At 40.3% G+C, this 23,872-nt stretch overlaps 1 protein-coding gene across 3 annotated transcripts in view; it reads right to left on the bottom strand.

Moving 5' to 3' along the window:
- ddi2 (DNA-damage inducible protein 2) overlaps positions 1-18,538 on the bottom strand; it is a 33,961-nt gene extending 15,423 nt beyond the window's left edge. For 2 of the 3 annotated variants that reach the window (XM_060919663.1, XM_060919661.1), the window contains exons 1-7: positions 18,196-18,538; positions 17,494-17,620; positions 8,919-9,164; positions 8,684-8,810; positions 2,652-2,779; positions 687-815; positions 160-263 (exon numbers count right to left, since the gene is read on the bottom strand). In XM_060919663.1, coding sequence (XP_060775646.1) covers positions 160-263; positions 687-815; positions 2,652-2,779; positions 8,684-8,810; positions 8,919-9,164; positions 17,494-17,620; positions 18,196-18,333 — 999 coding nt within the window. In that variant the 5' untranslated portion in view covers positions 18,334-18,538. The remainder of the gene's footprint in view (positions 1-159; positions 264-686; positions 816-2,651; positions 2,780-8,683; positions 8,811-8,918; positions 9,165-17,493; positions 17,621-18,195) is intronic. The other variant, XM_060919664.1, reaches the window with a different exon arrangement.
- Between the last annotated feature and the right edge of the window lie 5,334 nt (positions 18,539-23,872).

A 23,872-nucleotide genomic window follows, 5' to 3' on the forward strand; every position in this document is an offset into this window, starting at 1 on the left:
TTTGCACCGTGGGTCAGAGAGGACTGAAATTTCATTTGTGCTGTATGTCGAGCATGTATAGCATATTTGACAAAGTTGACTTGACTTGAATTGAATTGAGTGCAATGTAAATGTCACATTGGCCCCCTTTTAATTACATTCCTGGGTGTGAAAGCAGACCTGGTGTCTCTTCAGCATGTCAAGGCCGAGTAACATGTCCATAGGCTGATCTTCTAAAATGGAGAAGGAACAAGGCAGGAAGTCCCCTTCAATCTGTACCTGAGCTAGAGCACACAGGAACACAAAATCCAAAATAAACTGTCATGCACACACACAGGAAAATATACAAAGCAACATAAAGAAAAAGACTGAATTCTGCTTACTAAACTGCAGTACACCCTCAAGTCAAAAATGTGATGTATATAAATAAGATAATGCCGATAATGTGCAAAGTGTTATCAAGGTAAACGGTTGCTACTTTGAAGAAACTAAAATATGAAACATTTTGTTTTTAATGCTTTTTTGGTTTACCATATAATTCCATATGTTACTTCTTAGTTTTGAAGTCTTCAGTATTTTCTATATTGTAGAACAACAGTCAAAATACAAACCTATGAATGAGTAGGTGTATCCAAACTTTTGACTGGTACTGTACTTCAGAAAACATCCTATAACAGGTTTACACATCCCTTGAACCTAAACCATACCCAAATGTACTCTGCCAATGATCTTCTGTGTGCCTACACCCTTAGCAATCCCTGCCCAGCGCCGGTCTACCAGACGCATGATGTTGCAACGTTCTGCGCAGGCTTGACTCATGATCGTCATTTGGGCTCCTAAGATGAGAAAGAGAATATTATGATTATGATATGAAAGAGAAAATTATGATGGGAGTCTTACAGTAGGTTAGTGACAGTGTAGAGCTGTAGACGTAGTAATATGGTATATACCAGTGGCGGCTGCTGGTTTTTAAAACAGGGGAAGCCCATTTCACGCATTCATCGTAAAACCTGTAGGCCGGATATCAAAGCACAGAAAGGTGTGCCCCATTAGCATAGTGAACTAGACAACCCTACCTAGTGGCAGAAAGTATTTTTGCTTGTACATTTCATGTTATAGTCTGGCTTGCCAGGCTAGTGCCTCATATCCTTAATCAAAAATATCAAACATCCAAAAATCACTGGCTATTCAACAAAGAGCCTTGAACATCATACCCTGATATGCAACACAGAGTCTTTAACACAACACCCAGCTGTGCAACACATCCTTGAACATCTTCTGCAACACAGTCTGGAAATTCATAACCAGGTAGGCTATGCAACACACAGAACCTTGAATATTATACCCAGGTATAACCTATAACACAGAGCCCACCATTCTCTTAACATTACTGAACAATATACACACTTCAGATTCATGAACATGAACACTATTTATACACAAATTCTACCCTCCGCTCCTTTTCCAGAAAATGGTCTGTGACCCTGTCATACCAGCTGGTTGTGCTTTCCAGAGACTTCACCAATTTCTGTTAGCAGCTAGCACTGCAGATCCCAATAAGGCTCAAGCTAGCCTACAACCAGATTGAACTACAAATGAAATAAACGAGTGAATTCACGAATGATCAAACTGATAGAATGGATGAAAGTTAATGGAGCACAACGAGTAATATTTACATTTATTTACAGAGTAATGTACAGAGACATCAATGAGAAGAACCGTTTATATGAAAAGAAATTCGGACAGCACTTTGGCACACAACTACACTTTCTCGACATCCGCTAGGGACTGACTGATCATACTTCCGTGTTCCTCGCCGAAGTACCGCCCTCCTCATGTCTTTCAAACACTACCTCCAATAATCCTTTATCAGCCCGGCTTCTTGTCCCTCCCACTGTCTCGTTTAGTCCCAGAGAAGCCCGGCTTCCCTGGAAGTGACGATTTTGTTGATTTTAACCAATAACAACTAGCCGAAATTGGCTGCTCAGAGCCGTCTCGTAGACTGCAACGGATACCCGGCTGCCAGTCAGTGTTGCCAGATAACTGCTGACGTTTTCCATCCCAAAATATGTTCAAAACCTGCCAAAATGCACTTAAAACCGCCCAATCTGGCAACACTGCTGCCAGTCCATAGAGCCCATTGAAATAAGAAAGTTTACAGCCTGGCAGCAAAGGTGATTCTCGTAGCGAACTGCAAGTTCGTCAGACATCACTCAAATAAGTTACAGGATAGTTATGAACATAAATACAATCTTAGGCATATATTATGTTATGCAAGTTATTGTTTTAATGAGAATTCAACGTCGTAGACGCCGCAGTTTGGGGAGAGAATTTTAGGGGAAGCTCGGCTTCCCTTGTTGTCTCTGAGAAATCGCCCCTGGTATATACATTTACTATAGCAAATAGTTATTTAACAGTAGATGTAAGGAATTAACCCTGCATTCACACTAACAAGTAACAAAGTGACTTTTTTAAAAATATAAGCACGTGACCCTGTGCAGTTCTCACCTGTAAGTTTATGCATTTAGTCAACTACTAGATCATGTTAGATCAGGACAAAAATACGTCCAAAAGTGACAAACTTTAAGCAACATGAGTGACTTGTTGCTTGGCAGTGTGAAAGCAGGGTTAAAGACTCAGTGTGCCTCATGGAGAAAAGATCACCAATTTACCCGAGTCAACAAAGGCTTTCACAGGGTGTCCATTAACCTTGCAGTTGATGTACAGCATAACCACCTGGCCAAAACTTTCTGGTGCCTCCTCCATAGCAATGGTCATGTTTTCTTCAATATTATGTTGCCTGAGAACATACAATTAGCATCACAATTTACTGAGGGCTGATTAACCATGTTTACACACACACACACACACACACACACACACACACACACACATACTGTACAACCCAATTTCCAAAAAAGTTGGGATACTGTGTAAAATATAAATAAAAACAGAATGCAATGATTTGCAAATCATGGAAATCCTATATTTCATTGAAAGTGCTGAGCAGCTTAAATCCTATATCAGGCAAGAATGGGACAACATTTCACTTTCAAAACTACTACAGCAATTGGTCTCCTCAGTTCCCAAACATTTACAGTGTCGTTAAAAGTAGAGGTGATGCCACACGGTGGTAAACATGCCCCTGTCCCAACTTTTTTGAAACGTGCTGCTGGCACAAGAAGGTCCGGGTTTGAGCCCTGTGGCCGGCGAGGGCCTTTCTGTGCGGAGTTTGCATGTTCTCCCCATGTCCGCGTGGGTTTCCTCCGGGTGCTCCGGTTTCCCCCACAGTCCAAAGACATGCAGGTTAGGTTAACTGGCGACTCTAAATTGAGCGTAGGTGTGAATGTGAGTGTGAATGGTTGTCTGCGTCTATGTGTCAGCCCTGTGATGACCTGGCGACTTGTCCAGGGTGTACCCCGCCTTTCGCCCGTAGTCAGCTGGGATAGGCTCCAGCTTGCCTGCGACCCTGTAGAAGGATAAAGCAGCTAGAGATAATGAGATGAGATGAGGTGTTGCTGGCATTAAATTCAAAATGAACATTTTGTCAGTGTCAGCATTTGACATGTCTTTGTACAACCCCAAAGCAGAAGTAGTTTGGACAGTATATTCGAATTGAAATTAAAACTGAAAACAATGTAAATAATCTTTGACCTCCAAAATCTCAGTGTACTTTTCTGCATTAATTCTGCCATCACAGAAGCGCAAGTTACCTTTGCCAAGGGCACTGACCCCATACCATGACAGACTCCGGCTTTTGGATTTGTTGCTGGTAACAATCTGGATGGTCTTGTTCGTCTTTGGTCTGGAGCGCACGGCATCCATGTCTTATAAAAAAGACCAGGAATACTGATTCACGTGACCACAATACACATTTCCACTGTGTGATGGGCCATCCCAGACGCCTCCGAGCCCAGAGAAGTCGATGGCACTTCTGGATACAGTTAACATAAGGCTTCCTTTTTGCACAGTAAAGTTTTAACCGGCATTTGTGGATGTAACTCCGTATTGTAGTGCTTGACAAAGCTTTGCAAAAGTAATCCTGAGCCCATGTGGTTATATCAGCTATAGATGAATGACAGTTCTTGATGCAGTGCCATCTGAGGAATTGGAGATCACGGGTGTTCAGATTAGGCTTGTGCCCTTGTCCTTTATGCTCCAGATTCCTTGAATTATTTAATGATATTATGTATCATAGACGGGCAGCACGGTGGTGTAGTGGTTAGCGCTGTCGCCTCACAGCAAGAAGGTCCGGGTTCGAGCCCCGTGGCCGGCGAGGGCCTTTCTGTGCGGAGTTTGCGTGTTGTCCGCGTGGGTTTCCTCCGGGTGCTCCGGTTTCCCCCACAGTCCAAAGACATGCAGGTTATAGCCCAAGAGCATTAGCTCAAAATTGAGTCCAACCCGGAACAAATTAGTAACAAGCTGAATTTTTCAGAATATGTTCAGAATACCCTTAGGAATAACATACTAAAAGTCCCCGGGAATCCACCTTGTGCTCTCTGAGAAATTCAAGATGGCATCCAAAATGGCCGCCGATTGGAGATTTTCAATATCTCAGGGATAAAACATAATATAAATGCAATTAAAATGTTAAATTATATGTTCTCTCATACAAGCAATGCAAATTCACCATTGTCACACTGTTAAAATTAAAATTAACCAAGATTACAAGGTCATTAATGTGGAAATTACATGGAATTTGATGGTTGACATGATTGGCAGATTAGCTTAGTAGGCTACCTACATACATGAACATAATGTAAGACAACAATTACACATCAATTTCCTTAATATTTAGTGCATCTTTAAGCTTTGATAAAATATTAAAGGGAAATTAAATTTGAGAACTCTATCTTCTAAAACTACAATGGCAAGCTGTTTCAGTACACTTCTTCAACATTCCGGCGACTTTCATGACAAAAAGGTCTGCCTCAATAAAAGCTCTTGCTTATAAACAATGAGTAGACTTAAACACTTCTCAGTGCCTCAGTTGTAATGCTTGGACCTTTGTTGTACCATCAATGAAGTAGGGAATTTATTCAAGCTTGTTTAAGGGTGGAAAAAAATTAATCTTTGAGTTTCTAGCGCCAGTCTTTACTACTAGCAATTAGGGCTGGGTATCACCAAATACCTCACTATACGATAGCGATATTTTGCCCACGATAACAATAATATCACGGTACAGCGATTCTGCGATAATCGATATATTGCAAGAAATTTCAACCACATCACGATATCTGTGTCACTGAAGAAAATCAGAATTTATTGACCACTGTAAAATTACATTTCACATACATAACTACACACTCTTGCCAGACATATATTTGTCTCTATTCTACTGCTGACAAAACCAAGAGTTGCTTCACTACAACATACAGAAAATTCCCATTTCTGTGCTAGTATTCTCAACTTTTCTGTAAGCATGGACACATCAGTGCTGCTTAACAAGCAGAATCAAATTGTTTTATGAAAACTTAAAACTTGCACTGCAGACTGCACATACATTTCAGTGCTAACACTAATATCAATTTGTTCTTTGTAAACTTGAGAACATATACCGGAGAACATTTAACTTGTGCTTATTTTGCAGGAACAACACACTGTCTGAAACACATTGAAAAGTGCAGTGGGCATCTTAGTCTCCCTGAGCACAATTATGAAACAAAGTGCAGTGTGGGTCAGTGTCCACACACTGAAACTGAACTGAAACCTCAGTGAATCACGTTTCTTCTGAACTTAGAGTAAATACTCAAAATAAAATGCAGCGTCTCACACACACTAAAACTGAAAATGCAAGATAAAGTGCAGCTTCTTGCCTTTGGCCTTAAATGACAAAATTAAGTTCACAGTTACAGTAAGTCACACATCACTGAAGTAGACGGGAGGACTTTGGCGCTGTCCAGTGTAGTTTGCTTCGGGTCGGGTTTCGGTGGCTCCGGCTGAGCTAATATGTCGGGGTGGCGCCGTGCTAAGTAAGTTCGCAAGTTTGTTGTGTTACCTGAATATCTAATTGGAGCGAAACAGGTTTTGCAGAGTGCGTACTCTTTGTCCGGCTCACTGTTTTTTTCTCCTTTCCTTTGGAATCCAAACTGCCTCCAAACATCTGCTTTAAAGTTTGGCGGCGTCTCTAGGTTTACGTTAACAGCCATGCTTGCTTGTTTTTTTTCCCTCACTGCAACCGCCGGTGTCAGCCCTGTGATGACCTGGCGACTTGTCCAGGGTGTACCCCGCCTTTCGCCCATAGTCAGCTGGGATAGGCTCCAGCTTGCCTGCGACCCTGTAGAAGGATAAAGCGGCTAGAGATAATGAGATGAGATGAGATGCAACCGCCGGGGAAAAAAGAGAAGATGAAGAGTGCCTTGCAGTGAGGGAGCGGCACAGCGACACCTCGCGGAGCGGAGGTGCGGAAGTCGTACTGGATTTACAACCCGTCTGAAACATGATTTATTATTTGAAAAAATATCGATATTCAAATTTTGAGCATCGATATTGAATCGGAAGACAAAGTATCGCGATATATCGCCGTATCGATATTTTTGCACACCCCTAATGTTAATACACAATGTAATTAATACACACATGTTGGAATTTACTCTCCTACCCTACAAAATATATATTCTGACCTTTTAATTGCATTAATATTTTGTTTTGAGCCTGAGATATGGGCAGATCTCCATTTGGCGGCCATTTTGGATGCCATCTTGAATTTCTCAGAGAGCACAAGGGGGATTTCCGGGGACTTTTAGTATGTTATTCCTAAAGGTATTCTGAACATATTCTGAAATTTTCAGCTTGTTACTAATTTGTTCCGGGTATAACCCTATTACTCCTGGGCTATTAGGTTAACTGGTGACTCTAAATTGACCGTAGGTGTGAATGTGAGTGTGAATGGTTGTCTGTGTCTATGTGTCGGCCCTGTGATGACCTGGCGACTTGTCCAGGGTGTACCCCGCCTTTCGCCTGTAGTCAGCTGGGATAGGCTCCAGCTTGCCTGCGACCCTGTAGAACAGGATAAAGCGGCTAGAGATAATGAGATGAGATGTATCATAGACGGTGAAATATCCAAATCCCCTCCCATCTTTCTTTGAGAAACATTGTTTTTAAACATTTCAATAATTTTCTCACACATTTGTTGACAAACTGGAGATCCTCCACCCATCTTTTCTCCTCAAAGACTAGGCCTTTCCTGGATACCGATTTTGTACCAAATCATGATTACAATCACCTGTTGACATCACCTGTTTCAAATCACACCATTATTTAATTGTTTTACCTCATTACTAGCTCTAAATTACCCCATCCCAATTTTTTGGAACATGTCGCAGGCCTGAAATACAGGAATGGATGTATATTAACAAATAAAATGTTGGCCAGACAAATCATGAAATATCTTCGGTTTATACAAAGTCAATTTAGAAATTACTGCTTTATTTTTTTATTTGCATTTTCCAAGCCATCAGAACTTTTGATTTGGGGCTGTACTATTTTTCAATGAAATATAAGGTTTCCGGGCGGCACGGTGGTGTAGTAGTCAGCACTGTCGCCTCACAGCAAGAAGGTCCGGGTTCGAGCCCCGTGGCCGACAAGGGCCTTTCTGTGCGGAGTTTGCATGTTCTCCCCGTGTCCACGTGGGTTTCCTCCGGGTGCTCCGGTTTCCCCCACAGTCCAAAGACATGCAGGTTAGGTTAACTGGTGACTCTAAATTGAGCGTAGGTGTGAATGTGAGTGTGAATGGTTGTCTGTGTCTATGTGTCAGCCCTGTGATGACTTGGCGACTTGTCCAGGGTGTACCCCGCCTTTCGCCCGTAGTCAGCTGGGATAGGCTCCAGCTTGCCTGCGACCCTGTAGAACAGGATAAAGCGGCTAGAGATAATGAGATGAGATATAAGGTTTCCATGAGTTTGCAAATCATCACATTTTGTTTTTATTTACAGTTTAAACAGTGGGGGGTGGCATGGTGGTGTAGTGGTTAACACTGTCGCCTCACAGCAAGAAGGTTCTGGGTTCGAGCCCAGTGGCCGACAGGGGCCTTTCTGTGTGGAGTTTGCATGTTCTCCCCGTGTCCGCGTGGGTTTCCTCCGGGTGCTCCGGTTTCCCCCACAGTCCAAAGACATGCAGGTTAGGCTAATTGGTGGCTCTAAATTGACCGTAGGTGTGAATGTTGTAGGTTGTTTGTCTCTATGTGTCAGCCCTGTTATGATCTGGCGACTTGTCCAGGGTGTACCCCACCTCTCGCCCCCTCAGCTGGGATAGGCTCCAGCTTGCCCACGACCCTGCATAGGATAAGCAGCTACAGATAATGGATGGATGGGTTTAAACAGTGTCCTAATTTTTTTTGGAAACAGGGTGGTACATACCCTCACCACATATGGTCATTTCATAAATGTGTATTTGATACATGACATAAACCAGTCTTACTCCATTCAAGGCACAGCATGTATTTAAACTAAACTACAATTAGGTAGTTTAAATTAGGGGGCATTGAGCACCATTCATAAACTTCAAATTATTCCCTATACCATTTTTAAACATTTTATCTCTGACCCATGTACATTTTACATAAGTGTGCCACTGAAGTGTCCGTACATATGTTCAAAATATGACATTGATCAACTGTATTACCATGCATTTAAACGTGGTGGATGTTTTTTATAGCACTGGACACATTATGAGCTTATAAATACGCCCAAACCCCATGTCGTACCTGATGTCCTCCTCAATCTTGGCCTGAGCCTCCAGGTCAAACGGGTCAGAAGTGAGAAGTCTGATTCTCTCCTGCTCTCTTTTTGCTCGATCCTGCTGCTGCTCCTGCAGCACTTTTGTGAAGCGCTCTGAGAAAGACAAAGTGAAAAATGTCACAAACAGTCACAAAGAATGCAACATTCACTGACCACAATGACTAAAGCTGTCATCTGCTCTCTGTAATCATCTGTACTCACCGAGGTCACCGCTCAACAGGGCCTCAGCCAGGGGCGGGTTACGTTCTTTTAGCAGCGACAGCTCATGTGGATTGGCGAGCAACATATCGCGTAACAGGGCAGGATTGTCCAGTCCCTGAGGAGAAGTGGCAGGGGAGGCAGCATGGGGTGTTTGGACAGCCCTGGGATTTTGAGCTTGTGTGGTGGACTGATGGTTTGAGGATGTGCCAGGAACTGAGATGGAGCTAAAATCAATGCGGGGCAGCCCTGGGGAAAAAAATTATTCCAAAAGCCATATCTCATGCTGTCTTCATGTGCTATTAGGATTATAGTCATTACAAGTTGCCACCATGAAAATCGCATATTGTTTTTTTCAAGTTGTAATTACAAGTGGAATCTTTTTGATACTTTCTGAATGACCTTTCATCATCAAATAAGAAAGGACAGTTTCAGTCAACAACAATGGTTCATGCTTTATTTTTTAAGAGTATTACTTTCAGTAATCATTAATACCCCTTTTCCACCAAATCAGTTCCAGGGCTGGTTCGGAGCCAGTGCTGGTGCTGGTTCACAACTCGTTCAACTTGCGAGCCAGCTGAGAACCAGTTTGCTTTTCCATCGCTCGCGGTGCTAAGAGAAGACACGTCATTACGTCGCTGTATACGTCAGTTACGTCGTTGTATAAGTCATTACGTCACTGTATACGTCAGTTATGTCGCTACGTTTGCATAAACCTTGGCGTGAATATCGAAGCAAAAACAACGCGGAAGAAGCAGCAGCAGCAACAACAACAACAATAATAATGGATGACTTCGCGTTTGTACAGCTGCTGCTTCTCGTCGCTTAAAAATGGCGACCTTTCGCGGTCTTGTTATTGTTGTTGGTCTTAACAACTCCGCCCCCCCGCTGACGTAAGCGGTTCTTTCCTCTGGCCCAGCAGAGAGTTGGTGCTAGCCTGGAACCAGTTTTTCTGGCCCCAGAGCCAGTTCTTTGTCAGTGGAAACAGAAAACCCGGTTCCAAACTAAGCACTGGCCCCGAACCAGCCCTGGAACTGCTTTGGTGGAAAAGGGGCATAAGACAGACATGATTAAGACTCAGACTGTTACTGCTGTTTGCATTTTTTACAAAGGCAAAAAGTTTAAAAGATAAAATAAATCAGCCTAGCTGATTAATATTAGCAGTCTAGTTTAATGCAAAGACTAATTATGACAGGACTTTTGCAAAACTGGTCAAGAAGAAGTATACTGAACACAACTTAAATCCTTGCCATAAAACTTAAAAGGAAACCTCCATCTTGAAACACATTAAATATGTTTAAAATATTTATAATGTGGCTTTGCAGTTCTGATGCTGATATGTGGGTTGGTGCTGTATTTTAGTTCTATTAGTGTGTTTGGTTATTCCTGTAAGAAGTTAGCAGTGATTTGTTGGGCTGACATCACATGGGGACACTGCAAGAACAGTTAGAGTGGTGTTTAATACTGGGACAAATAATCTCAAAGATAGTGGATAACAGTCATGAGCGAGCAAGCGTTTCTTTTCTTTCCCACCATGTTCCAGTGACATTGAGTGTTGAAGAAATCCAATGTAAGAATCAAAGAATTGATTTTCCAAAGTGCAACCCAGTTATATACACATAGCAGCAAGGAGTTACAGCAGAGGATCGGCTAGGAAGCGTTTGCACAAGAGGACATGCATGATAGCATGGATGGTAGGTATTATCTTCATAGCAGAGACTTTGGAACCTGATCTGTTTGAGCAGAGTGTACAACTGAGGAGTTGAGAGAGCAGGATTATCACCGTTAAAGCTCTAATTATTTAAGTCCTGCTGCATTGCTCTCTTTAGGTAAAGATGAAGTGAAATAATAATTTTGTTACAAAATAAATATCTTGTGTGACAGCATTGTATCCACGTAAGAAAAAAAGGACACCATATGTCATAATTATGAATGACTAATTGTAGTTTATTGTTGAGTAAAAACATTAGCACTGTGTATGTAAACATTTCATGATCTACAAAGATAAGAAATGTTTACTGAAGAGTTTTTCATTAAGGAGTTTAGCAAAGGACGTTAGCAAAATTCTCTGCTTTTGCACGCAGCTGAAGCCCCTTTCACATACGAAATTTGTTAACACATGAGGCAAAAACAACATGGAAAAGATGATAAGTTTTCATTCCCACTCAGTCTTCCATAACGGAAAAGTTTCCGCTATCATGTATTCCCATGTGAGTGTATGAAACGGAATGCTACAGAGTGCCAACCATGCGAGGCCGGATATGACATATAATTCACAAAGCAGCAAGTCCATTGTTGTGAAAAGCCCAAGCCAGAAGCGGAGACAGTAGCTAGTTAGCAACATGGTGCGAGTCGAGCTGCTTCAGGTCTCTGTGTAGAGAGTTGATTCCTGTTTCACAATGTTGAACTTTTGTTCAAGCAAAGGTTATTTATAACATTTTTACTTATACAGTGGGACTGCTGTAAACACTGACTCACTCACTCAACCAGACATGACCCCTCAAACTACCTACCCAGAATGCAGTGCGCATGACATAGACTACGTTCAGACTGCACCCTGAAACGACCCATATCCGATTTTTTTTGCCCATATGCGACCTGTATCCGATTTGTTATTGACAATCTGAACGACACAGATCCGATTTTTTCACATGCGACCCAGGCCGCTTGGACATGTGGTCCTAAATCCGATGCATATCCGATATTTTCACATGCGACTGCAGTCTGACCGGACAGGCCGCATTCATGCGACCTACACGTCATCAACAAGAGACAAACGTCACTATTCTGCGTTGGCTAATCCCGCCTCTTTGGTGGAAAACAACATCATTTGTACAGTTTTCAGAATTTAAATAGACTTTTATAGAATTGATCAAGCTAATGGTGGATTTGGTAGGGACCTGGATGTTTATCTGTTAGCCTGATTAAATAAAACAGTTTCTATAACTGATTTATAACTTAAACCATCCTGTACCACATCGCCAGGTCTCGCCTCATCTCCATAGCAAACTGCACTGGTGTTTCTGCACCTTGAGCCAGCGCTGAGAGAAGTTGCAGAATTCAGCTGGCTATAAACAATCTAAATAAATATTTATAAAAATGTAGAAAAAGTTTATTAATATGACGAAATAAATACGTGCAAATTATTAAGCCTGAATTAAGAGTTTGGTTATACAGCGGCCGTATCCCAAATGACTGCCTACTGAAGCTCGAGTGCACTATATAGAGAGTTTAAAAATCCATTACTTCCTAGTAACACGTAGTGCACTTATATAGAAATTAGAGAGACATTTAGGAGCCAACCCTCGTTACCAGGCTACACGATTTCAGTTCAGAAACAAAAACACACGAGACCTCACACTTTAACACTAACCAGATAATTAAACAAACAAACAAAAAAAAGAAATCATTAAACTTGAAGAGTACGCTTTTTTTTTGTTTACGTATTACGTAGATGTGCTTATTACGTGTCAGTTTGCGCATGCGGGACACTTTTGGGTCGTTTTCCGTTCATATTGGAGATCGCATACAAGTCTCATATAATTGGTAATGTGAACGGCCTAACAAAAAAACTGGATTTCACAACAAATCGGATATGGGTCGTTTCAGGTTGCAGTCTGAACGTAGTGCAAGTTGCCTGTTCTCTATAGACAGCATTAACCACACACACCTGCTTTAACTTTTTCACTTATTACACACTGACTTCTGTTAGTTTGTCTTGCGTTTTGTTTTTGCTTTTCCCACTTCTACTGTTGTGTTTTCATGCCTCGTGTTTTGTTGGTTTGCCTATCCTGTGTAAATAAAGGGTTTCTGCGCTTGCATCCATCTCTGCGCCTCAACCATGATAAAAATATTAAAGTAGAAATGTCAGAATCCTGAGAGAGAAGAGAGACACGACATTCACATGACTTATTACAGTATATTGTTTTATATTAGTTACTGTTGCTGATGTCATTGTGTGTAGTTTATAAATGAAACTTTATACGGTAGCAGTCAAAAGTTTGGACACCCCGACTCATTCAATAGGTTTTTCTGTATTTTTACTATTTTCTACATTATAGAACAATACTGAAGACATCAAAACTATGAAATAACATATGGAACATATGTGGAATTATGTGGAAAACAAACAAAAAAAAAGTGTTAAATTATATTTCATATTTTAGATTCTTCAAACTAGCCACCATTTACCTTGATGACGTTTTACACACTACTGGCATTCTCTTCACCGGCTTCATGAGGTAGTCCCCTCGAATGCTTTTCAGTTAACAGGCGTGTCTCATCAAAAGTTAATTAGGGCAATTTCTTGCCGCCTTAATGCAAATAGTAAACAATAAAAATACAGTAAATAGCCCTATTCCACAACTGTAGCACTCCGTATTATGTCAAGAACTGCTCAACTAAGTAAAGAGGAACGACAGCCATCATTACTGTAAGACCTGAAGTGTCTTGTAATTTATAAAAATGAAGAAAAACCACTGAATTAGAAGGGGTGTCCAAACTTTTGACTGGTACTTTATGTACACAAAAAACAAGCTTTATATAGGGTTTCAGAATCAGAATTACTTTATTAATCCCCGGAGGGAAATTCAAATTTCTCCTATCCCTGGTTTCAGCTGTCCGCATTAGATCCTGGAACATATCCCCCGCCGACACGGCGCTCCCACTGTATCTGCTGATGTTTTCTTTGCTTGTTGTTTTGAGTTTGCTGCTGGCTGCTTTACATCAGGGCAGTATGAACTGTGCTGTTGCAATATCACTACATCATTTACATCACTGACCGCAACGTCACGACTGATCACAACACATAAATCTGACAGTTCCGATTCCCACTGAAGCCGTGACAAAAGATTTCAGTAAATGTTACGAGGTCGCCAGGGGGTAGATTAATGTTTCGACTTCACCATTTTGCTCCCAATTCCACAGAACACCATTACTGCATGATAACAGAAATGTACGGTTCTCACTGTGAGTGGGAATGGGGTATAAGAGGAGTTTGGCTAGATGTGCATTTCCTGTTTGGGTTCAGCCTGACAAACTAATATTCATATTTCTCAGGGTCTCATACCGAGAAGGAAATAAAAGCAGATTAAAGGTCATAGGCAAGGGTTGGAGGTGAAATGTAGAACATCAACTTTATTGTCTAGAACAACGACCCAAAAAGCGAATTCAATCTTCCTGGTGTCTAATTTGTACCCTAAAATTGAATAAAATGGTTAAAATATACTGTTTTGCCCAATTTCCAAGGTTTGTTTACATCTCATTTATGCGCACTTTCACCGCCAGGGGACCGTCATGACGTCATTCAAGCCAAACAGACCGGCAGCAGTTCTGTGTTTACCTGCGAACCGAGCAGACGTGTACAGACTTTGGTCGTGAGAGGTTGTGTACAACCCCGATTCCAAAAAAGTTGGGACAAAGTACAAATTGTAAATAAAAACGGAATGCAATGATGTGGAAGTTACAAAATTCCATATTTTATTCAGAATAGAACATAGATGACATATCAAATGTTTAAACTGAGAAAATGTATCATTTAAAGAGAAAAATTAGGTGATTTTAAATTTCATGACAACAACACATCTCAAAAAAGTTGGGACAAGGCCATGTTTACCACTGTGAGACATCCCCTTTTCTCTTTACAACAGTCTGTAAACGTCTGGGGACTGAGGAGACAAGTTGCTCAAGTTTAGGAATAGGAATGTTAACCCATTCTTGTCTAATGTAGGATTCTAGTTGCTCAACTGTCTTAGGTCTTTTTTGTCGTATCTTCCGTTTTATGATGCGCCAAATGTTTTCTATGGGTGAAAGATCTGGACTGCAGGCTGGCCAGTTCAGTACCCGGACCCTTCTTCTACGCAGCCATGATGCTGTAATTGATGCAATATGTGGTTTGTCATTGTCATGTTGGAAACTGCAAGGTCTTCCCTGAAAGAGACGTCATCTGGATGGGAGCATATGCTGCTCTAGAACCTGGATATACCTTTCAGCATTGATGGTGTCTTTCCAGATGTGTAAGCTGCCCATGCCACACGCACTAATGCAACCCCATACCATCAGAGATGCAGGCTTCTGAACTGAGCGCTGATAACAACTCGGGTCGTCCTTCTCCTCTTTAGTCCGAATGACACGGCGTCCCCGATTTCCATAAAGAACTTCAAATTTTGATTTATCTGACCACAGAACAGTTTTCCACTTTGCCACAGTCCATTTTAAATGAGCCTTGGCCCAGAGAAGACGTCTGCGCTTCTGGATCATGTTTAGATACGGCTTCTTCTTTGAACTATAGAGTTTTAGCTGGCAACGGCGGATGGCACAGTGAATTGTGTTCACAGATAATGTTCTCTGAAAATATTCCTGAGCCCATTTTGTGATTTCCAATACAGAAGCATGCCTGTATGTGATGCAGTGCCGTCTAAGGGCCCGAAGATCACGGGCACCCAGTATGGTTTTCCGGCCTTGACCCTTACGCACAGAGATTCTTCCAGAATCTCTGAATCTTTTGATGATATTATGCACTGTAAATGATGATATGCTCAAACTCTTTGCAATTTTACACTGTCGAACTCCTTTCTGATATTGCTCCACTATTTGTCGGCGCAGAATTAGGGGGATTGGTGATCCTCTTCCCATCTTTACTTCTGAAAGCCGCTGCCACTCCAAGATGCTCTTTTTATACCCAGTCATGTTAATGACCTATTGCCAATTGACCTAATGAGTTGCAATTTGGTCCTCCAGCTGTTCTTTTTTTGTACCTTTAACTTTTCCAGCCTCTTATTGCCCCTGTCCCAACTTTTTTGGGATGTGTTGCTGTCATGAAATTTCAAGTGAGCCAATATTTGGCATGAAATTTCAAAATGTCTCACTTTCGACATTTGATATGTTGTCTATGTTCTATTGTGAATACAATATCAGTTTTTGAGATTTGTAAATTATTGCATTCTGTTTTTATTTACAATTTGTACTCTGTCCCAACTTTTTTGGAATCGGGGTTGTAAAATGTCTGAAAGCAATAGCGATTTTGAAGTATGAACTCTCCAAATTAAATATCGAGAGGTGAAACCATATATGTATGAACCTATGGCCGTTGCAAGGCAATTGGTGAATATGGCTCACTGGTTTGACCGTGCGGCCTCGGAATCGGACAGCGACTTGGCCGACTCTGAGCACAGTGACCCCGGACCTCAACAAGACGCCCAAACAATTTATCCTGGTAGTTATGATAAATTCTTACTTTCGTCGTAATACTAAATAAGAGCCCTTCTGAAGAATAATTAAACCGCCCTCCCTAGTGGATATAGGTAACAATTACTTGACAGTGCGCCGGTAGGCCACATTAGCTTGACATCCGCGGCATTATACTATTTATAGCCTGCTCTAAGCGAGGAAATATCCCTTTGTCTCATTTCCACAATGACTGTACAGGAGCCCTCAGGATTATTGACTTGTCAATTGCAAGCAAAAGTAAAAATTTTTTACCTCCAATCTTCTCCTTTTTGCTTGAGCGTTACTGCTCCGTTTCTTCTTTGACTGCTTGATTTTGTTTCACGCACACAATCCACTCTCTCTGCCTCTTCTCCTCTTCCGGAAAAAGCCAACCTTCTGGCTTCACGTGCACAATCCACTCTCTCCGCCTATTCCGGAAAAAGCCAACCCTCTGGCTTCACGCACACAAGCCACTCTCTCTGCCTCTTCTCCTCTTCCAGAAAAAGCCAACCCACTCGCTCCGCCTCTTCTCCTCTTTTGGAAAAAGCCAACCCTCTTGCTCCGCCTCTTCTCCTCTTTCGAAAAAAGCCAACCCTCTCGCTCCACCTCTTCTCCTCTTTCGGAAAAAGCCAACCCTCTCGCTCCACCTCTTCTCCTCTTTCGGAAAAAGCCAACCCTCTCGCTCCACCTCTTCTCCTCTTTCGGAAAAAGCCAACCCTCTCGCTCCACCTCTTCTGGAAAAAGCCAGTCCACTCTCTCCACCTCTTCTCCTCTCTCGGAAAAAGGTAAAAACTACTTCCTGAACCGGTCCTGTTGTTACAATTCACTGCACAACAATAAGGCATAGTTTTTCTTTGGAAATTCCCGAATGCACATCTGCACTCAAGCTGAACGGCAAGGCAAGTAAACGGAAGTGGACTCAACTCAAGCAGTTTATTTGTCTTGAATGACTTCACGCGCCGATCCGCACTAACTTGTTTTAATTATTACTTATTAACAATACTTCTTGGGACCAGAAGAAAATTACAGAGGGTTTTTTAACATATAAAGTTTCAAATGTGCATAAATTGAAAACCATTGCCTATGATCTTTAAACGTGATCGCACCATCATTGCCCACTGTCTTATCCTGTAGCCTAGGTTTGTGATGATAGCTAACTAGTCTAACTTAACTTTTCACATAATTACAAGATCCTGATCTTGTAATTACTAGATAGTAACATAATTATGAGACAAAGTGTCCAATTTTTTTTTCCTTTTGTGAATGCAATGTGCTTTTGTCGATTTTCCCTTCAAGTCCTCCACCACTAAACCATTTGAGAAGAAACCCAAACAGTGTTTTCAGAAATGACCTCCAGACTGGAAGTGTGTACCTGGGAAGGATGGCTGAGGCGCTGGCCTTCTCTCAGCCTGTCTCAACACCACCACATCTCCATCCTTCAGGCCGTAGTTCCCCAGGGCTCGGGTGAAGTCTCTAAGAGGCTGCTCTGCATGGGAGATCTGCAGAAAAACACAAGCACCACCACTTTAGAGTCACATGTTCACTCAAACAGGACACAGCCACAGACTCCGTGCTCTTTCTGCACCACAAGCCAAAGCAAACTGAAAGTAAGCAAACGGCAGAGCCTCAGAACAGTGATTTATCCAGAGTTTCTCTTTCTGTTTTAACAGCACGCTTTTGATCTTGTCTCAGACTGACATCTACTAGATCAGAGACTTAAAAAAAAAAAACCACACATCCCCAGTTGTTTACTGATTGTTTGTAAACAACTCGCCTGTTAACGTTACCACTAGCTCAACTCCACAACGGACCAGGCTAACTAACTAGCATACTGGTTTAATATTGTCACACCTAAACAGCTAGAGAGACATAAATATCACAAATTTCTCTCTCTCTTTTCTTTTTTAACCGGAGCTTTAAACCGGAGTTCGCAGCGACTTTAGTACTATTAATATCCTGAAACGCCGGTTCCCTGACTATGTGCTAACTGCTACTGTACACACTACGAAGCCAAAGCTAGCAGCGCTGCTAAACCGCTACCTTTATTGACTTTATTATATTTAACACACTGTACCTGAATCTCTCCTGCGGGTATTCCTGATTCGAGTTCACAAAGAGCCAAAAAATCCCTGAGTTCAAGCTCTGGAGAGACCTCCAGGGCGAACGTGGTCTCACCGCGGTCCTTCAGAGCGCAGAACACCGTCAACAGCATCGCGAACACCGGGGCACAGAGCGAGTGTGCTGATTCAGCGTCTCTCTCTCTCTCTCTCTCTCTCTCTTCGCGCTCACACCGCTTTACACTTATCTTGTTACACAGCACCCAGGGAACATGGACACAAACAACAGTATAGTTTACTTCAGAAGCTGTTAGTTTTTCCACACAGACACACAGTCCACCTGCTTTCAGTGTGAACACCGTCAACTGCGATAGTTTGCGACATCACGTAGTTCCGTAGAAGCTCGCTGATCTACAGCTCATATTATGCCATGGTAACGCCTGTTCTCATCATTTGTACATCAGCAGAGCTAACGTTGTCGTAAAACCGGAAGTAAAATATCACACACGAGCTGTAAAAACGCCAAAACACAAGCTCACAGCTTTGTATTAGTTTATCTAGTACTTTACATCCATTTACAATCATGATTTAACTTCTACAAAATAAACTTGTATGGAATGAGAATTGTGACTGTAGACTACATGGATTTTTAGTATGTATTAGACTACGATTATGGACAAATCTAATTGTGATAAACATATTCACATTTTAACATATAAAATAAATATATTTATTACTCTTTATATCTTATGTATGTATTATTTACCTCACTTGAAATGATTTATATTATAAAGCAATAATTTCACAACTTGTAGCGATGAGAATTAATATGGTGGACTATATAGATAGTATAGTATTCTCAGAATTCTGACTTATTTCAGAATTCTGACTTTAATCTCAGAATTCTGACTTGTAAACTTTTTCTCAGAATTCTGACTTATTTCAGAATTCTGACTTTAATCTCAGAATTCTGACTTTAATCTCAGAATTCTGACTTTAAACCCAGACTAAACTTTTTCTCAGAATTCTGACTTTAATCTCAGAATTCTGACTAAACATTTTCTCAGAATTCTGACTTTAATCTCAGAATTCTGACTTTAAACCCAGAATTCTGACTAAACATTTTCTCAGAATTCTGACTTTAATCTCAGAATTCTGACTTGTAAACTTTTTCTCAGAATTCTGACTTTAATCTCAGAATTCTGACTTTTTTCTCAGAATTCTGACTTTAAACTCAGAATTCTGACTTGTAAACTTTTTCTCAGAATTCTGACTTTTTTCTCAGAATTCTGACTTTAATCTCAGAATTCTGACTTGTAAACTTTTTCTCAGAATTCTGACTTTAATCTCAGAATTCTGACTTTAAACTCAGAATTCTGACTTGTAAACTTTTTCTCAGAATTCTGACTTTAATCTCAGAATTCTGACTTTAATCTCAGAATTCTGACTTGTAAACTTTTTCTCAGAATTCTGACTTTTTTCTCAGAATTCTGACTTTAAACTCAGAATTCTGACTTGTAAACTTTTTCTCAGAATTCTGACTTTAATCTCAGAATTCTGACTTTTTTCACAGAATTCTGACTTTAAACTCAGAATTCTGACTTGTAAACTTTTTCTCAGAATTCTGACTTTTTTCTCAGAATTCTGACTTTAAACTCAGAATTCTGACTTGTAAACTTTTTCTCAGAATTCTGACTTTAATCTCAGAATTCTGACTTTAATCTCAGAATTCTGACTTTTTTCTTAGAATTCTGACTTTAAACTCAAAATTCTTTTTCTCAGAATTCTGACTTTAAACTCAGAATTCTGACTAATCTCAGAATTCTGACTTTTTTTCTGAGAATTCTGAGTTTAAAAGTTAGAATTCTGAGTAAATAATTTATCAGTAAATAATAATTTCATTTCTTCAAATTAGGGTCGTGGCAAAATCTTTCAAATGATTTTCTGTTGATTTTGCCTTATGGGTTGCTTTACAATCAGGGTACAAAGTTTGTGTCACAGGGGTCCAAAATTCAAATTGATTCAAACTGGTTCTTGTACCAGTTTTTAAGTGAAGGACAAGTTAAAGAACAGATTTCAGGTCATTTTTTGACATATGTGTATGGTAGTTTTGTGTAATCTGCTATAAGATGGGAGAAACAAATGAAGTGATTCTCGGAGAGGACTTTTTTTGACAATTCAGAATCCACTACTTCCATAGTGCTTTTAAATATAAGGCTGTAAGCTTTGTGTTAGTTGTCTCTAATATTTATGTCCCAATATCTTGACCACATTTTAGGATGAAAATAATCACTTTAGATATGTTATTTTATATTGAAAAATTAGCTGTCTCGGAGAGGACTTTTTTTTGACACAATTACATACTAATTTGATCAAAATAGTCTGAAAATTTACTGGCATTCAACATTAAAACTTAACTATGTTTCCAATGATATGGAACCAAATATTTGTTTTATGGTATAAAGAATGATTTAAGTGCATCCCTTTTGGAGCTACCTGTGGTAAAAAAAAAAAAAAAAAAAAAAAAAAGCACTTTTTCTAAATGACACGAGTAATTTTGCTAAATATGACATCTATTGCCATACATTCACCAAAAATAACGTTATCACCAATTTTTTTTTGCATGGTAAATAGAGCTATCACAGGGCTTCAATAAACAACCAAGTTTATTTAGTCAAGCCTTTTGATATTGAAGAGAAGTGTTAAATGTGATCTTTAGCTTGCGTACCCTGATTGTAAAACAACCCTTATGTTTTTGGATTTTTGTGATATTGTAAGATTCATCCACATTTCATTTTGAACATCTTTTTAAAAATCCCTCGAAAACTTGTTAAAATAGAGGTGCATGGAGTGTACAAACTTTTGCACTCAACTGTACATTGTCTAGAGTGTACATTTACAAATTCATTTTTATTTAACTGAAGTTTCATACATAGAAAACAGATAAATTTATTTATTTATTTATTTATTTATTTATTTTTACTGCTCGTTACGTTGAAATCTTAAAATTAGTCTGTCATTTGTCTGATCAAGTCCAGTGTTAAATCGTCCACAAGATGGCGCAATTCCACAAATTTTTATCCGAAGCATAGCCAGGCTTTGGATTACTTGACAGTAAAACTTTAAATTCACATATAGCACATATAATATAGGAGTGTCCTGACTCACTGTGGTGCTGTAAGAACTACATCTTTTTCTTCTGATATATTGTTTACAAATGAAAGCTGTGAATGAGATGGCTAGTAGAATGTGAAAATATAGGCCTTCTGAAATATGTTTAAACAGGTCTAAGCTCAGGTATATTGGGCTAATTTTATGTTGAGAACACATTAAAATTATACACAGTGCATGACTTTTAGATGTGCTTCATATTAAGCCATGTCTTTGTATGTTGAAAGTATCATAAAAAATAAAATTCTTAAACTCCAGAGTTATTTCAGTGTCAGATAGTTATCAGTAAAAATGTGTAACCTGTTCAGCTGGACAATAAAACCAGTTTTTGAAATGAAAACATTATTTCTCATAGGATTTTAATACCAAAAACAACTGTAGCTTGCATCCTTCAAATGCAGTTTTTACAAGTGCATATCTGAGTGCATGTGTGAGTAGATTTGTGTTGGCCTGTGTCTGCGTGTATGCACACGTTTTTGTATACTACTGAGGACCAAATGAGCCCTAGAAGGATAGTAAAATCTGACAATTTTGACCTAGTGGAGGTCCAGTCATGTGAAGAAGAAAGTACACCCTCTTCCAGTTACATGGTTTTACCAATCAAGACACAACAAAAAATCATCTGATCCTTACCAGATCCTTAAATTATGCAAATCTAACCTCAGGTGTAAAGCAACACAACAGATTCCACCATGTCATTATTTATTTAACAAAAATTAAGTGAAAATGCAGAATCCATGTATGAAAAAGCACACGCCATGATTCAATAGCTTGTAGAACCACCTTTTGCAGCAATAACTTGAAGCAATTGTTTTCTGTATGATTTTATCAGTCTCTCACATCATTGTGGAGAAATTTTAGCCCACTCTTCTTTACAGCATTGCTTCAGTTTGTTCATGTTTGAGGGCATTTATGCACAGCTCTCTTAAGGTCCCGCCACAGCACTTCAATTGGGTTGAAGTCTGGACTTTGACTTGGCCATTCCAACACCTTGATTCTTTTCTTTTTCAGCCATTCTGCTGTAGATTTGCTGGCGTGCTTGGGATCATTGTCCTGTTGCATGACCCAGTTTCAACCAAGCTTTAGCTGTTGGACAGATGGCCTCACATAGAATACTTTGGTATACAGAGGAGTTCCTGGTTGACTCAATGACTGCAAGGTGCCCAGGCCCTGTGGCTGCAAAACAAGCCCAAATCATCACCTCTCCATCACCACCATGCTTGATGGTTTATATGAGGTGTTTGTGCTGATATGCTGTGTTTGGTTTTCACCAAACATGGCACTGTACATTATGGCCAAACATTTCCACTTTGGTCTCATCTGTCCAAAGGACATTGTTTCAGAAAGTTCATGGCTTGTTCAGATGCATCTTTGCAAGCATAAGCCATGCTACCATGTTCTTTTTAGATAGAAAAGGCTTTCTTCTGGCAACCCTTCCAAATAAGCCATACATGTGCAGTCTTTTTCTAATTGTACTGTCATGAACTTTAACATGTTAACTGTGGCCTGTAGAGTCCTAGATATAGTTCTTGGGGTTTTTTGCAATTTCTCTGAGCATTGCACGGTCTGACCTTGGAGTAAATTTGCTGAGACATCCACTCCTGCAAGATTAGCAACTATCTTGAATGTTTTCCACTTCTGAATAACATTTTCTCACAGTAGAATGATGGATTTCAGATTGTTTGGTAATGGCCTTATAACCCTTCCCAGACTGATGGGCAGCAACAATTGTTTCTCCAAGATCATTGCTGATGTCTTTCCTCCTTGGTGTTGCATTAACATACACCTGAGTGCTCCAGACCAGCAAACTGCCCAAACTTCTGCTTTTTAAGAGGTGGCCACACTTGCTGATGATCAATTAATCAAATTAATTCGATCAGCAACACCTGAATGCTAATTGCCTTCATAATTTCTATGGAAGCAATAAGGGTGTACTTAACTTTTCACACACTACCATTGCATTTTTGGCTTACTTTGTGTTAAATAAATAATGGCAGGGTGAATATGCCATGTGTTATTGGTCATCTGAGGTTGTATTTACCTAATTTTAAGACCTGGTAAGGACCAGATGATTTTTTATGATGTCTTGACACTTCAAACCTAGACTTGAAGGAGAGTGTACTTTCTTTTGCACATGACTGTATTTGGATGGGCCCCACAAGAAAAGTTATTGTTTACCAAAAATTAAAAAATAATAAAAGCACCAAAAAAGTTTCCTTTTCATTACTAAAGGCCCGGTCCCACTGGCCGATGGACACAAAACGTATGCAAAAAGGACACAGCGGACGAGCAAAATTTCGGGGGTGGCTCTATCCATTTTCATCCGCTCCAGAAATGGACAAAATTGGCGAAAATTTGCGAAAACAGAACGGAAAAGAACGGACGTGGGTAGTATATAGCGGGGATGTTAAACGCATGTTCATAGGAAGCCTAGCGGATGAAAGCGGATGGAAGTGGATGACAGCTCCGAAGGGGTTACCGGTGATAACTGAGAAGCGGACGCATAGCAGAAAGAGCGGATGC

The sequence above is a fragment of the Neoarius graeffei genome, chromosome 4 (assembly GCF_027579695.1).
Source record: "Neoarius graeffei isolate fNeoGra1 chromosome 4, fNeoGra1.pri, whole genome shotgun sequence".
Taxonomy (NCBI): domain Eukaryota; kingdom Metazoa; phylum Chordata; class Actinopteri; order Siluriformes; family Ariidae; genus Neoarius; species Neoarius graeffei.